Source organism: Acanthopagrus latus, chromosome 18 (assembly GCF_904848185.1).
Source record: "Acanthopagrus latus isolate v.2019 chromosome 18, fAcaLat1.1, whole genome shotgun sequence".
NCBI lineage: Eukaryota > Metazoa > Chordata > Actinopteri > Spariformes > Sparidae > Acanthopagrus > Acanthopagrus latus.
In genome coordinates this window covers 15,524,011-15,540,867 of record NC_051056.1, presented here as the reverse complement: position 1 = coordinate 15,540,867, position 16,857 = coordinate 15,524,011, and the positions used below count along the sequence as shown (strand labels likewise).

General features: G+C 44.4%; 2 protein-coding genes across 4 annotated transcripts in view; both read left to right on the top strand.

The window, feature by feature from the left end:
* ppp2r2ba (protein phosphatase 2, regulatory subunit B, beta a) overlaps positions 1-13,253 on the top strand; it is a 46,705-nt gene extending 33,452 nt beyond the window's left edge. For 2 of the 3 annotated variants that reach the window (XM_037076533.1, XM_037076534.1), the window contains exons 2-10: positions 1,163-1,260; positions 2,592-2,757; positions 3,708-3,820; positions 7,106-7,283; positions 7,438-7,602; positions 9,673-9,842; positions 10,393-10,484; positions 10,578-10,701; positions 12,285-13,253. In XM_037076533.1, the coding sequence (XP_036932428.1) occupies positions 1,163-1,260; positions 2,592-2,757; positions 3,708-3,820; positions 7,106-7,283; positions 7,438-7,602; positions 9,673-9,842; positions 10,393-10,484; positions 10,578-10,701; positions 12,285-12,440 (1,262 nt within the window). In that variant the 3' untranslated portion in view covers positions 12,441-13,253. Of the gene's footprint in view, positions 1-192; positions 345-1,162; positions 1,261-2,591; positions 2,758-3,707; positions 3,821-7,105; positions 7,284-7,437; positions 7,603-9,672; positions 9,843-10,392; positions 10,485-10,577; positions 10,702-12,284 lie in introns of those variants that run through there. The other variant, XM_037076536.1, reaches the window with a different exon arrangement.
* Positions 13,254-14,397: 1,144 nt separating this feature from the next.
* gpr151 (G protein-coupled receptor 151) lies at positions 14,398-16,379 on the top strand. Its single transcript, XM_037077300.1, has one exon. The coding sequence runs from the start codon at positions 15,050-15,052 to the stop codon at positions 16,364-16,366; it is 1,317 nt and encodes a 438-aa protein (XP_036933195.1). The 5' UTR covers positions 14,398-15,049; the 3' UTR covers positions 16,367-16,379.
* Positions 16,380-16,857: the final 478 nt, after the last annotated feature.

Genomic DNA, 16,857 nt, shown 5'->3' with positions numbered 1-16,857 from the left:
CGCGCGCACACATATACACCCCTCCGACTGCCGCTAGAGATGGAAACGGTCTCCATAGCAACATTCCCCTCTCCTGTTTAGCGCTCCGCCAGTAGCAGGTCCACAGAGGGCGTGGGGGGTACAAAACAACAAGCTCTCACTCTCTTTTCCTCTCTCTGAGTAATATTGTCACTATTAAATAGACCTTCGCTCTGGTGTGTGTTTGCATGTGTGTGTGTGTATGACAGACATTATGCTGTTGCCTTTTTAGCCCGGGGCTGTATAATAATTACAGTCACCATTAGCCTCTTCTAAATCCAGGCAGATGTATGTCTTTGAGGAGGAGAGGAAAAGCTACCTTAAGGGTAGGTTGTCTGTTATTTACTTTTTGGTGAAGCCGTAGCTGTGCAGAGACACTGGGAAATGTTGGCGATGGGTTAAGGTTAGATAAATGAAGGAGATGCGTTCGGGTTAGAGAAGCGTTGGCGATGGCTCGGGGATTCGAGAAGCATTGGCAATGGGTCAGTCTTAGAGAAACATTGCCGGTGGGGTCAGGCTTAAAGACACATTGGCAGTGGGTTAAGGTCAGATAAATGTTGGGGACGGCTCAGGGGTTAGAGAACTGGTGGCGATGGGTTGGGGTTAGAAAAACGTTGGCGATCGAGTATAAAGCGAGCAGTTCTCTCCTTTTGCTGTTACATTTTTACCACACGCCCCATAAAAAGGAGTGTGGTTTAAAGGGTTTATGACTTTTTTTTTTTTTTTTTTAATGAAGGGGCAGGAGAGTCACTGAGCAGCACGGGGTCTCTCAGCCAGGAGAGAGATGAATGGCATTATTAGTGTGGCGGCGGCAGCGTCCTCAGAAAAGCCGGAGTGAAATTAAATGACACAGATTGGCTCACTTCAATCAGACGAGGGGCTGAATTGGTTGATATCATGCAGTGAGTCACTGAGTGGCTTCTCCTAACCCATATTTCACCACACTGGGGTATCTGTACCGTAGAGTTCTCTGCGGGTTTGTCACGAGACTCTCCTTCCATTCTTCCCCTGACATGTCGCTTACAAGTAACTCCACCAGATGTCTCTGAATTCTTTCTGTTTGTCTGACTGATACCTTGACAGCTTTGTGCAGGGCCACGCTGACATTTCTCTCCCCCTCTCTGCTCTGCTTCCTGTGTTGCAGCTGACATTATCTCAACGGTCGAGTTTAACTCATCGGGGGAGCTGTTGGCCACCGGGGATAAAGGAGGCAGAGTGGTTGTCTTCCAGAGGGAGCAGGAGGTAGGAAATGCCAACAATGCAACACTAATTATGCTGCCCTTCTGCTGAGAGGATTTGACAGCCTTGGAACACTAAAGTAGGATTGTTTGCTTTATTTTAGTGGTATATTTGAAAAAGGATTGCAAGACGGAAATTCAGCAGGAAGTCTCTTCAAACCACACACACAAAAAAATCTCCCAATAAGCTTTGGTGCGGCCATGAAAATGAAATCATACAACATGGAGAAGCATTGGTTTATCTTTTCTTCTGAATCCCAGTTAAAATTAAAGGTTTCTAATGGCACCAAGTATTTCAGGCTGAATTGCAGAGAAATATGTGCAAACGGGGCTCTGCTAATCTTGAATGACGCATTTCATTTAAGCAACCACAAAGATATAGCATCTTAAATATGATATTTGTTGAAATGTAAATTGACAATTGTGATGCTTTTGCTGTGAACGTATCATATGCTGTGGCTTCAATTAAGTGCTAAACAAATAACAAGAGCAAATCACTAGACCGGCACTGAGTAGAGTGTATAACTCCACTAAGGCCCAACAGTCCCCTTCGATTCAGTCAAGCCATATCATTATGAAAATCGATGGCCCTGTAACAATCTAAATTGTAAACCATCCATAAATGCCTAACCCTAATTTAAGATCATCAGATCCAGGATCTGCATCAACCTGTACTCACTCATAAATACCGGCAACCTGAATACATCTGATTTTTTTCCCTATGCATTTTTCTCAGAGAAATTCACAAAATCTGGATGCATTAAAGAAAAATTCCAGGATCCATCACTTCATCCTGGTCCACACAAAAAGTTAATGTGGTCTATTCTGGGCTGAGACCCATCCCGTATCAAATTCTTGTAAAAATCCATTCTGTGGTTTTTGTATAATCCTGTTGACAAACCAACCAACCGATCAAAAACTGCACCGGCTGAAAACATAACCCCCTTGGTGGAGGCACAAAATATTCATTAGTCATATACAGTGTAAAAACACTGTGTACTGGTTGCTAATGGTGAATGCTAAAACAAGTTAGCTGTTCCTAACTTGTCTTTTGTGGGGTTTTAGCCATTAAATTCCAGGACACACCTCCACATGTGCAGATGTCCCCTCACAGGGGTGCTGCCGCTTCATTCTGGGCTTAGCTGCTCCTAAGATTGTGGTTGCTTTAAAATAAATCCAAACAAGGCAGAGCATTTTTTTTAATCTTATATGGGAATGATAATGGCTGCAGCCAGACCTTTTGTGCTGTGGAGATACAGATTATGACAAAGTGGTGTGAACCAATATTTAACCTTCTAGTTTCACTGTGTCTCTTGTCCCCTCTGTCTCCTGCAGAGTAAGAGCCAGCCCCAGCGTCGAGGGGAGTACAATGTTTACAGCACATTCCAGAGCCACGAGCCGGAGTTTGACTACCTGAAGAGTTTGGAGATCGAGGAGAAGATCAACAAGATCAAATGGCTTCCTCAGCAGAATGCCGCCTACTTCCTGCTGTCCACCAACGGTCAGTCTGTCAGCTAAGTAACCCTGCTAATGTAGAAGCAACAGAAAAAACATAGACCTGTCATGAGAGTGTGTTTAAAAATGGGCTCCGTGTTGTTGTTAATGACTAATGGTGTCAGCTAAAGGCATGATTTATTGCTCACTTTGCAGAATGGACAGATATACAGCTGATGTAACAGGAGACGTTATTATCATCACATGAAAATGTCTTTTTGACTATCGGTGTGAATGCACTGGTGTTAACGCTTGGATCAGCAAGTGCCACCAGCAGAAGCGTCTCAGATTGAGAAGTTCATGCATGGCTGCCACAGCAGGAACACACACACACACACACACACACACACACACACACACACACACACACACACACACACACACACACACACACACACACACACACATATCAAAGCATGTGCCACCAAACACTCAGACAGACACACACGCACACTCACACACCAGCAGAGAGACGTCTTGCAGATTGTGGACTTCATGCATGGCTGCTACAGAAGTGCTAGTGGTGGCTGGAGCAGATGGCGGCGGGTCCTGTGGAGATGGCCTCGCTGCTCCGACACCAATATTCACAGCGGAAATTAAAAGAAAAAAAAAAACATCAACCCGACTGCTGCCGCCATCCCCCTTCACTAGACCGACAAGATGAGATGTAACTGGTGTTTGTGTGAAGCAGAATTGAAAAGGCGCCCAGATGGCTTTTTCAGGCGGAGCGTACACTGCAGCAGGGAAATGTAGTCAAGTTGTAGATTGATATCAGTGACATCAGAATGTTCACAGGAGCCGCCATTCATCATTCCCGCTGGCTCCGGCCCAGCTACATGCCAGATTGGCCGCCCAACCCCCCGCATCCATCTTGTATGTGAGATTCACTGTAGTGAGCCGTGATCTAACTGTATGTTGTGTGTGTCTGTGTGTGTTTGTCTGATGTATCCATCCCAGACAAGACAGTGAAGCTGTGGAAAATCAGCGAGAGAGACAAGCGTCCGGAGGGCTACAACCTGAAGGATGAGGACGGACGGATCAGAAACCCATCGACCATCACATCGCTACGGGTGAGAGGTCACACAGCACCAACAGGTCTAACACCACCCAAAATGTCACAGTGAGTCAGGTAACATCTCAACGTCCTGTTGCGCTGGTGTATGAAAATTTTACTGTTCTGGCTCCGGGTCAAACAGCAGGTCATGATCGGATCAGACACAAAAACAAAACATTTCTAACCGCAGTCTCGGGCCTCTTCTAAGTAGAAAAGGGGAGCATTTCAAGATGTTAATTTGATATAAACGTGAAATATGCAAACGTAATATGTAAAGCAACAATTTCCATGAATATTTAATCAAAGTGGGTGATTTTAAATCCCCAAAGTGCACTACAAACTACAGCGCTGTCAAAGTCATCATGCTTCCAATGCTGATGTATGTTTAAGCGCTCCAGTGGTCTTTATTGCATGTTCACCACACACTGTAGAGAACAATCCCCCAGTGATACAGTCTAAATGATTTCACTTTTCATAGAACATGTTTTATGTTATGATCTATATGTCATCTATTTTTGTCTTATTATCTGTCTAATATTGTCTTATTTTGTAGACGTTTCAAGAGCATATTTTCAATTAAATATGGCCAACATGTGGTATTTAAGGGTTTGACACTGAGGAAATGCCAAGATATTGATGTTTCATGTTTGAGATGGTAAATATGAAGCAAAAGCAAGCGACCTGTGGAAAGAAAATTAAAAAATAGCTTGCCCCAATAGTACTAGTTCTAGTTAGCACTAGTGGTGTGCTAACTAGTAAAGCTAGTCAGCGAATTGTGTTACCTCACTAAAGAGAGAGAGAGAGAGAGCTGCTTGTGCTTGCTTTATTAGATATGACGCGAGAGCGAACGGCTGGTTAACATAGCTTAGCATGATGATTGAGGAAATGGATATTCTTAACCCCACTGAAGGGAATAAAACATGCCCAACGAAGTAGAAAAAAATTAAACTGGTGATTTTTTTTTTTTAATTCGGTCCAGCAAAAACAAACTAGATTTAGTGTGCTGACTAGTGAGCTGAAGGTAAATGTTTTTACCTATAGAGAGAGCTGGGCTAACTGTTTCTATTTGATTTAAGCCTTTAAGCTAACCAACTATTATAATGACTGATATATGAGTGGCATCTTGTCGTCCAGCTCTTGGCAAGAAAGTGAGTATGTTTCTCAAAATCTCAAACCCTTCGTTAAAGGCACAGCTGTTCAGAACAGTGACTGAGAAGAGAAACAGTATTTGAATTTTAAGGCTAAATGTGACAAAGATTTGGATGTATCGTCACTATTAAAGACATTTTGACTCGTTGCAAAAGCACAAGTGTTACTAACAGTGTAATGGCTTCTCTCCGTTCCAGCGTCCCTGTGAGTCAGGACAATGCGTCAGTGAACCAGCATGAACAATACCAGAAAATATAAAACTGGTGACGCTAAATGGAATTCAGCCATCATTCATTTTATAATTAACACCTGTGCTCTTCCGACTGTGACGCGTCAAAATGTTTCCCTGTGACAAAAGGTCTACCTTCAGGTTTGCACTGGAAGTAGTGTGAAGGCTGTATAAGAGCAGCTCAGTTAAGCTGATTAACGCAAAATATAGCATTCAGCCATTGTACCATGATAGCCTTTAATCCTCCCTGAACTTTAAGAAACACACACTGACACTGATGCACACATTAATATATTTAGATAGATATATGTTCACTTTCAGCTTACTTTGTACTGTTGAACAACACTAGCAAACACACAATCATTGGGCAAATTTGAAGCTACACTGGCAGAAGAAAGTGAGGATGAGTGATCGATATGTGCACTGAGGTGAAGACCATGAAGGGATCATCCTCTCTGCCCCCCTCCCTTCTCAATCTTATCACCCCGCTACCCCCTTTAATTTTCACACAAAGCAGGCAGGCACGTAGGACAGTGTGTGTGTGTGTGTGTGTGTGTGTGTGTGTGTGTGTGTGTGTGTGTGTGTGTGTGTGTGTGTGTGTGTGTGTGTGTGTGTTTCTGCCATAGTAGATTAATGCTGTGTTCAGCGTGTCTGTCCCTCTTTGTCTGGCTGGCCAGGGGATCATAGCAACCTGGAGGACAGGCCGGGACTGTGGCAATCGTGTTTAGAGGCAGTGAAATCTGCGCAGGGGGCGAAAGCAGCGGAGGAAATGAAGGGCTTAGAGAAATCACTCCAAAATATAGCCCAATAAAAAAGAAATACAGACGATAAATACTCCTCATTGTGTTATGTGTAGTCTTTCATTCAGTTTGTCCTTAAAACACAAACTATGTCCTTTCTGTGCTGCTTTAAAAGAGGAAACAGCTTACACATTCTGTGCTGTGAATGTACTGAAAGAGTATTTATCACTTTTTAAGCAAATACATCTCAATTTTGGGTAAAACTGTTTTACATACGGTGAGGAGGAGAGTCTATGGGGTCATTTGGAGCATGCTGAACAGTGTAGCTGTCAGTGTTGGGGGTTATGGGTTAATACGGTCTGTGTCTCTCTGGACAGCTAGTGAAAGACATGGAAATGAAGTGACACCCATGGAGATACAGCAGCCTGCTGGGCTGCCATGTCTCTCTGTCAGTGCCAGCGATGGACGATAGAAAAAGGGAAGAAGCAGTCGATTTGTTCTCCTCTCTCCCTCCCCTCCCTTCTCTCTTTGTCTGGGTTTTATCTGGCCAACGGGGGGCTGCCTGCAGACTGGTGCTGGGTGTCTTTGAAGCCCGAGCAGTACTGTGCTTGTGTGTGTGTGTGTGTGTGTGTGTGTGTGTGTGTGTGTGTGTGCTGGTCTTAATTCGGCAGAGTTCAGTTATCATTCCTCAGCAGGGCCTAGCGATGCCCTCGGGCCATCTCTCTTTCTCTCACACAAACAAGAGAAGGGGGGAACTTCTTCAACACTGACGGAGAACGAGAGAGAGCGAGAGTGAGGGAGGGAGGGAGGCGTGATCACTGGGTAGCCGTGTAGCCAAAGATATTCGCATTCTGATTGAACCGGCTCATCAAACGGCCCCGGAGCCCCTCAGTCGCTGTCTCTGTTTCATTAAGATTTGTGGAGTAAATGTCAGACGAATCCCTGGAGTCATCTAGTTGTGACTCTCTCTCTCTCACACACATACACACATGCACACACACAAACTGCATGCACACAAGCAAGCATGTGTATGCACATTCACACATACACGATAGATATCTGAGGGGGCCTCTAGGAGAGCAGCATCAAAGTGTACAAAATGTTTGTATTATGCAACGCATCAAAGCCTTCAAGATGCTTCCTTCTGGGTTTTCTCTCTAACTGACCCGTCTTTCACCAATAGGTGCCAGTGCTGCAGCCGATGGACTTGATGGTGGAGGCGACAGCCAGGCGTGTGTTCAGCAACGCCCACACCTACCACATCAACTCCATCTCCGTCAACTCTGACCTGCAGACGTTCATCTCCACGGACGACCTCAGAGTGAACCTGTGGAACCTGGAGATCACCGATCGCAGCTTCAGTATCCTCTAACTCGGGTTCTGTTGTTATTTATATCAGCTCAAGTTAACAGTAGTGATTGGTCAGTGATTTGTTCCTCCCAGCGTTGTGTGAAACTGTCTGCTAAATATCCACGGTAGCTGTCTGAAAGTTGTTTCTTAGCGGCCGTCTCTCAGACATTGTGGACATCAAGCCGGCCAACATGGAGGAGCTGACGGAGGTGATCACCTCAGCGGAGTTTCATCCCCAGCATTGTCACACCTTCGCCTACAGCAGCAGCAAGGGCTCAATACGCCTGTGTGACATGAGACAGGCTGCGCTCTGCGACAAACACTGCAAATGTGAGTACCAGCAGAGTGCATCATGGGAAATATGACAAAGAAAGAAGCCAATACTTGTCTTTATAGATTTCTTCTTCTTCTTTCCATGGTACTTCATTCCTCCAGCAAAATATTATCACTGTTTTTGACCAGACATCAATTTTATTATTATCAAAAATGTATTAATTAATTTAACAAATGAACTGAAATGTAATTCGTATTATATTATTTTCAATTTTTCTTCTGGTTATCATGTTGTTTTCATTTTAGATATAGGGTCCGCAACAATTGGTGGTAACAAAATGACATTTACTCACTTAATTAACATCCAGTCATCTCCCACATCTCATGTCTTTAGTGAATAATTATATATAAAATCCAGGAATAAAGAAACATGATCAGCGATCCGGCTATTGGGGATCTGTCGTACCAAAAATATTACAAGAATTGTGACACATTGTGTTCGGTTGTTGAATTTCAGCTCTTTTTCCTGGCTATCAGAACCCCCACAATCTCTGCAAAATGTGTTTTTGGTTTGATTAGCTTTAAACAAAAGAGAAGTCCTGTAGGTTTAACTTTGTAAATTTGTGACTACATCAGAGTGATAGAACGAGGAAAGCAGAAAGAAATATACACACACAACATGGAAGCAAATCAGCACTCAATGTTTCTGCTTCAGCTCCACCTTTGTGTTTCTTTGCGCCCCTCCTCCTGCTCAATATGCCAGGATTGATAACCCATCAATAATTCTCTCTGTGTGTCTCAAACAATGAGCGGCCTTTTCTGAAGCTTAACATGGCACACATACACTTTGGATGAATGAATAATGAATACATTGACATTTTCGCCGGGAAATCAATGGCTTAAGAGCAATCGCATTAGTCCCTCATGGACACACCTTGTTGTTCAATAATGTCACTCATTTCCTTCAGACATATTGATGCGTTCGCTGGACCGTGAGGCTGACACGGCCTGTTGAATTTTCACGTCTATTTGAGGGGCTGAGAAAAGGAGAAACATTTGGGTTGTGGAGTAAAATTGAAGTTGTAGTGTTCACAGCAATGCTCTGATTGTTTGATATTGACATGTGCGTGCCTTTACTTGACAGCTGCTTGCGGTACACACACACACACACACACACACACACACACACACACACACACACACACACATACACACAACTTTGTGAAGCTTCTACCTTAACAACACAAACACACACACATTCCACCTGCAAATCTGGGAGGATGGATGGGTGGTTAGGGGAGGATTGCCAAAGCGTTGAGCCCCAGGACAGAGAGAGAGGGGGACCAAACAGCCCCCATGCTGACTCCCTGGGGACCCTATTATACAACGGGAGGGAGGGCAGGGACACACACACATGCATATAAACATGCGCACACACACTCATACACATAACACTTATTCACTGACACACACACACACAAATCCAGCAGGGCTCAAATGGGCCCAACACTTTGACATTGATTTGTTTTTCTTATCCCTCCCTCATCCCCCCAATTTTTCATCTCTCACGCCGCATCCCTTGTTAGACTCCCCATCGGCACATCACAGAGCCTCAGCTGAGGAGGAGGAGGAGGAGGAAGAGGAGGGTAGGGAGGGTAAGGGAGGGGGCATATTTGGAAAGATGGAGAGAAAGAGGGGAGGGAGGAAAGGCGGAGGAGGAACAATAACTTGACAGCTAACGATGGAATGCCTGGCTCTTATCCCCAGCGTGCTGGCCTGCACACAGATCAGCAGCTGCCAGAATCAATATGAATCATAACCAATATTTACCCAGCATGCTGACCCATGACTGTCTCCCTAAACACACAGAGAAATAACACTGTGAGGAGATGCAGCTGCTACAGCAAAACCCTGCATCTACTGCTTACCGTTCAGTAATGACGGCCCCCACCAGCCTTAACAAAATGTGCTCTGTTATTTCACACCGTGAATGATTAAAAGACTTGGAGGAGGAAAAACGTCTCTCTGAAGCGGTGACCACCTACGGTGTAAAATGTGTTCGCTGTTTCAGAAGATAACTGCTTTTTGTTTTTTGTTTTTTTGTTTTGGTTTTTTTTGCTGTTGTAGACTTCGAGGAGCCAGAGGATCCCTCCACGCGCTCCTTCTTCTCTGAAATCATCTCCTCCATCTCTGACGTGAAGTTCAGTCACAACGGGCGCTACCTGATGACAAGGGACTACCTCACTGTCAAGGTGTGGGATCTTCAAATGGAGAACAAACCACTAGAGACGTACCAGGTGAGCTGTCTTCCGTCGTGCTTTCATGTGCCTGTTGGAAAGCTTGAAGGCTCCAAAGATAATTCTCAGCTGGTGGATCAAATCAAAACTTATTGATTTCAGACTAATCACTCAACATAATCCTGTTTCACCGTCACCCTGCCCATCTGTAACTGTGTCATCTCCAGCGATGACCCCAGGAGGGCTTATTGAGCTGACTGTCCGTAAAAAGACAGATAGCAGCGCTGCTGATGCGGCCTGAAGGGCAAAACCTCCCACTGTGTGGTCACTGGGGTCAGATCCACACTGTCTGATCAGGGGAAGCCATCTTAGAGGCAGGTCATGATTGATAAGGCCAACAGCTGGGCTCAAGGGATTCTCCTTCCAATTCCAACTCTGCTTCCACCTGCTACCTTAGCATCTTAGCGCAAGTCACCAGGTCTGGAGGGATTACTGAAAGTAGAGCATATGGCAGTGCAGCTTATGGATGTATGACGAACTTTAGATGCTAGGAAAGTGTGACAGTAATCCACCAGCTGCTTCAGACTTTCATGTTTTATTTATTTTTCAGGTTCACGACTATTTACGAGGCAAACTTTGTTCTCTGTATGAGAATGACTGCATCTTTGACAAGTTTGAGTGTGTCTGGAATGGATCGGACAGGTAAAGATCTATTTCTTATTCATCCATGCACCCATCCATGAATCTATCCATGTTGTCTCAATAACCCTTTGCTCTGCCCTGCTCCCCTCTCAGCGTCATAATGACCGGCTCCTATAACAACTTCTTCCGAATGTTTGACCGTAACACTAAACGTGACGTGACACTGGAAGCGTCCAGGGAGAACAGCAAACCCAGAGCCATTCTCAAGCCTCGAAAGGTACGGCGCTGCTCATCAGCACAAGTGACCTGACATCTGGAATCCCTGTGTGTGTTTTATGTATCACTAATAGTGAGAAACACCTTTGGGGCCTCTAGATGGCTTCAAATTTGTATTTTTAAATATCCTGATGACTCAGAATAAGCTACAAAATGGTTGATTATGACCTGAAAACTGATATCAAAATACCACTGCACAGACCAAATTCACACGGCATTTTCCTCTGACATCAAACTCTAGGATGGGAATGTGAAATGTTGTACTTCTGTGTTCAAGGGGTGCCAGTCATGTAAACGTAGGCAATCTGACAAATTGTTGTCATTTCACGGCCTCCTGATTGATCAGCAACTGTAAAGACCTATTTCAAAATAAAACAACAGGTTTGATAACCAAGCGGCGTCCTTTAGACAACAGCTAATGTTAGCATTCAAATCGCATTGTAGCTAACATTACTGTTTGATACAGTTTTGATGCGATACGATTAGGAAGGTATGAATTATCTCAGAAATATCATCAACACATCCTGGAAACATTTGTCTAAACCAGGAAGTCAAACACACATGATGTAATCAATCAGCAATGTTAGCTAGGAAGTTGATGAATGCTAACATCAGCTAACAGGTTATCAAATGTGTAGTTTACCCTGAAATATGTCTGAATGTTCACTATCCACCATCATGTTTAAAAATGACAAGTTGCCCGATTACCTACATATATACCACTTGCAACTTGGAACACGTGAATTAAGTTTCCCATCCTGAGCATGACATGGGAGGAAAATGGTCGTAATGTTAATAAGATCAAGACCCATACATTATTCCCTGAGAAATTCATGAAAATGTTAAAAACCTCCATCCAAGTTTCATGAAAATCTGTTCTGTAGTTATTGTGTAATCCTGCTCACAAACTAACAGATGGACATGGACACACTTCCTTGGCTGAGGTTATGAATAGAATAAGTGGCTCGATAAACATGAGCAAAGCAAACTGAGGCCAAATGATCATTAAAGCTGCACAAATCAATATTTTCACATGACCAGTGGGTCAAATTACTACCTTTATTGTGAAAGGAGTGCCTCAAAATAGATAATCCATAGATAATTACCACCTGAATATGATGTTTCTTTCCGCTCTCTGGGGCATTTTAGCATCTTTCAGCTCACTGTTTTGGTTTTTGGTTGATTCTCACCTCTCTGAACAACCTCAAAAAAAAGGAAAAAAGGAAACGCTCTGATAAACCAGCTGAACGGTACAAACAATAACAAACAGTAGGCAAACAAATTTAGTAACTGGCTGGTGCATTTAGCAGCTAAAATCAAAATGAATAGGATTCAAACAGATCTTAGAAGACGGTGTCTATCACACTCACTTGTTGGGTGGTCTGAATCACGACTCAGATGAATGCTAATGTTCCGTCATGTCTCCTGGATCTGTAAATTGGCAACTGTTCACTAACACATTTGTCAAATTTATGATTCAATATAATATGTCAGTTTGTGTTTGACAGCTTGTTCGAGCAAATCACTGCTTTAAAAACTGTGAACAAATCTTAACTGCTCTTCATCCCTTCTGCCACCCTCCAGGTGTGTGTAGGTGGGAAGCGTCGTAAGGATGAGATCAGTGTTGACAGCCTGGACTTCAGCAAAAAGATCCTTCACACTACGTGGCACCCGCATGAGAACATCATCGCTGTAGCGGCCACCAACAACCTCTACATCTTTCAAGACAAGGTCAACTAACGGGCGGTCTGCCCCCCGCTGACCCCCCACACACACGGGAGGTGTGGGTTGGAGAAAGAGCGAGATGGAGCCCTTATCTACATCCTTCTCCTCCTCCCCCTGTGTCTTGTTGCTGCCGGTCTTGAATTTCACTGCAGAGATGAATATCCAGTGACTCAACTTTGGGAAGTGATACAACCTGGATACAACTTCGAGGGGGAAAAAAAGCTCCTCAAAAATCAAGGATGGACTTTCATTCTTCAATTTGACTTCTCATTTAATTTATTTCAGCCACGCAGACACCCGGAGAAGAAAGTGAATCCTGTGCATTTATGCAACAAGAGGATTGCTGCATGAGTACCGTGATGTAGCAGCCCTCTGCGCCGCGAAGAGAGGGGCACACTGAACACAAAGTAGAGCACACAGACAGAAACCTAGCTTACATGACGGTGGCTCATTGTCATGTAGCAACAGTGCCCCCTCTCGTTCAATCCGCTCATGCTACAGTGCATGTGATCGACCCCGCGGCCTCTGACTGAGGCAGAGTCTCGGACTGTGCAGAGTTCCTACAAATGAGGAAGAGACTGTTAATCTGTGACCCCACAAACTGAGAGTTTTTCTCTGCCTGTGACACAACGTGGTCAGTCTTTCTAGTACCAATTGTGTGTCTCCCTCACCTGGTGAGACTGCTGTAGTCTGTAATGTGAATGAAGCCCTTCCAGGCTGTGTCAATGGTTTTATTTAATGCTGTTGTTTTATTGAGTCCTTCTCTCGGTCGATGAGTCTGTTTAGAAGCTGTGGTGCCTTCTTTTGGTATGTGGGGGTTTGATGTAGTGGGAGTGGGAGGGTGGGGGGGGGGGGGCTTGAGTACAAGGCAGGAGTGTGAATGTTTCAAACGAAATGTTAACTTAGGAAATTTTCTTTTGGTTCTTTTCTTTTTTTCTCTTTCTCTTAAAAACAAAAACGGAAAAAAAAAAAAAAATGCTTCACCGAGGTCCCAAAGTGGGAAAAGTGCTTGAAGCAATGTAGTCCAAAAGTACAGTATAGCACCGGCTACATGCTTTGTGAGTTCAGGGGAGGGCGCTGTGATATGTACAAAGTAATTGTTGCTCTGATCACATTGCAGTCAGTCTGATGTCATCAGTTCGCAAGAGACACGACGAAGCCACATACATTTTGTTTTTTTCTGTTCTGGAAAGAAATCTGACTTCCTCGTCCCATTCTTTACCTTATTTGCATTGTCCTGAAAATGATCTGTAGATGGTAGAGGCGTAAACTTATCATGTCGAATTTATTGAACTTAAACTTGAGATTTCTTTTGGGCGTAACCTAATGCTAGCGTAGCTCTTTCTGCATGCGTTGGATATGATTCCGACGAAACTGACAGCCTGTTCATAGATGTTTGAGCATCTACAGATCATCTGAGGCACTATGCAAGTAAAAAAAAAACAGAGGTAGCCTGTTTTAGAAATGTTTGATTTGAGACTGCTGTGCTTCCTGTCTCTGTTCCTGGTAACATTGAACAGCAGCAGGTTGTGTTTCAGCGCTCGTCTCGGATTTCTTTTAAGAGCCAACTCCCATTAAAGGAAAGCAGTCAAAGGTCTAAATGAACTCTGTGAAATCAGGGAATTATTAAGTGTGGTTCTGTTGAACAGTAATGTCTTCTAAACAACCTCCTTTATGACACTAATTGAAACAAAAAAAAAACCTTTTATAGCTCAGAATGTATTGAAATGCAATTAATTTACCATGCAGTCTTTATGCTTACTGGACTTTCTTTGAATAAAAAAAAAATAAAGATGTGCAAGTTGAACGCCTACATTGTTGCATCTTCTTTGTTCACAATGCTGACTCAAAGTGAATGATAATCAACTGACTCACGTCCTGAATATGATCAGGGCTGCTTGTGGTGCAACGGTGCCCTCTTGTGGATGAAGACTGAAACATGTAAAAAAAAAAAAAAAGGCTGTGGGGGAACATGACTTTCATCAACTGGACACAATTGGTGCTTAGTTTCAAATTGGTCCCTGTCAAAATTTTCTTAATCTCTCTTCATTTTTCATGTTTTTTTCCCATCATCATTTTGAGATTAGAAATCAGGCTTTAACATGAAGGCTGCTCTCCGACCCTAACAGCTCAGACAACACGGAGTGGATTGCAGATGGATGACTTGTGTCATGTTCTGTTTCTAACAAACTTCTTCAGTGCCTTTGCTGTAAAAACAGATTTGTGTATCAGTATCTAAGAGCACCTCACTCTAATGACCACCCATTTACAAACATTTACACAAATTAGAACTCCAATACATTCATCTGTCATACTGTGCACATTATGCAGAGTTTTTCTAATTGGCCCCATGAGGCTGTAGTCGACGCACATTTTGTCAGCTGGGGACAGCAGCTGTCAATCAAAAAGCATCTTTATAACCAGCTGCAGCAGCTGAACCACTGTGTCTCAGGATAAGCCCGGGGACAGACAGGAGCTCCACTGTGATCATCGATCGTCAGTCGATACCTTCTCTGATACGACTATTCTGTTTTGTTTAGATTCAATACAACAAGTCTTTCTTTTTTAGTTTTTGGAGATCTTACACCCAGATCCTTTTTTCGGATTCTTCCTTTTTGGGAAAGATGGACAAGTTGAGTGCGAACAACGCGACAGTGGTGAATAGCTCCTTAGACAACTGGTCATTCAATGACCATGGCTCATACCAACACCTGGACCCTGGGGAGCTGAGGGTCCTGGTGCCGGCTATTCTGGGAGTCATCTGCGTCTTGGGTGTGGCTTGTAATCTCACTGCGATGGTGATCTTGTTCTCCAATGCTCATAGGGGCAAACTATCTGTCATCAATTCCCTCATCTTCAACCTGATGTTTGCTGATGGACTGGTGCTGATGTTCACGGTGCCTTTCAGGGCTGCCTCCTTCTCCACAGCCAGCTGGAACCTGGGCTGGGTGATCTGCAAGACAGCTGACTGGTTCCTCCAGTCCTGTATGGCGGCAAAGAGCTTCACAGTTGCTGTCATGGCCAAAGCTTGCTACCGCTATGTGTCCAACCCCACCAAGCAGGTGAGCATCCACCTGGGATCCATCCTGGTGGTGTTCTTCTTCATCTGGCTGTCCGCCTGCTCTGTCACAGTCCCTCAGTGGCTGTTTGCTCGGCTGCAGAGAGGGATCCGCGGGCTGGTGTGTGTGATGATCGTGCCTGCTGAAGCCAAGGATTTCATGTCTGTGTACGTCAAAGCATACCCCCTGGGGGTCTACTGTGCACCTCTCAGCTTCGCCCTGATGTATTTCTGGAAGGCTTACGGCCAGTGCCAGCGCCGCTCCAGTAAGACTCAGAACCTGCGCACACAGATCCGATCCAGGAAGCTCACCTTGATGCTGTTCAGCCTGACTGTTGCCATGGCTATCCTCTGGCTTCCACAGTGGGTCGTGTGGGTTTGGGAGCGTCACATAGCAGAGAAGGAAAGTGAAGGAGCCCAGCCCCTCGTCTCCCCGCTTCCCCTTTTTCTAAGCCTCTCTGCTCAGCTGCTCACCTTCTCTCTGTCTCTGGTGAACCCTCTCATCGTCCTGTCCCTCTCCGAGGAGTTCAGAGAGGGCTACAGGGGGCTGTGGAGGCGCCTCACCCTGCGCAAGCAACCTCCCTCAAAGCCAAAACCCGGACCTCACAACCCCACGGCTCACCGGTCGCCTTGCCCCAGACCAGAGACTTCCGGCCAGCTGCAGGTGGAGAGGAGCCTTAGATCGAGCCAGGATACCAGCAGAGAGGCTGAGCCCCAGCCGGAGCAGGGAGGAGGAGGGAGAGACGTAGACACAGCGAGCCTCAAAGATGGGATTGTCTTGCCTGATGTGGAGCAGTTCTGGCACGAGAGGGAGAGTGGATTACACATGGAGGAGAATGATCCCGTGCCGTGGGAGCACCAGAGCAAAGAAGAGAAAAAATAACAACTGCCTTCAAGATGACCTTATACACCATTTTCAGACAGGCTGAGCGCTCCACTGTAAATCATTTGTATTCTGTCAGCTGTGTTCATGATATTATTCAAAAGGTAAGAAGTCTAATCAGTGAGGAATATGAGTGTGGACTAAAGAGCGGGGTCATCTGTATATATGATAAACATCACATAATGTGGTCTTATTGTTGTGTAATCACAAAGAACTAGATTATAATTAGAGTAAGATGACTTATGGTAGCTATAAATAAAGTACTGTGGATATCTTCAGTATAATGTGGTTAAAAGTGTAAGTCAGTTTTATGGAAGTATATGGATACGATACTGCTCTAATTTGCTATCCTAATTGGGTGTAGATGTTAAAACCGTGAATGTGTTTTGCCTGTGGATAATCAAAGTGTTTGTGTTCCTTGTGCCTCTTTCTGTGAGACCAGTGTTTACAATAAAGACAATTCTCAAAATGTAGCCTGTATGTGATCAAAC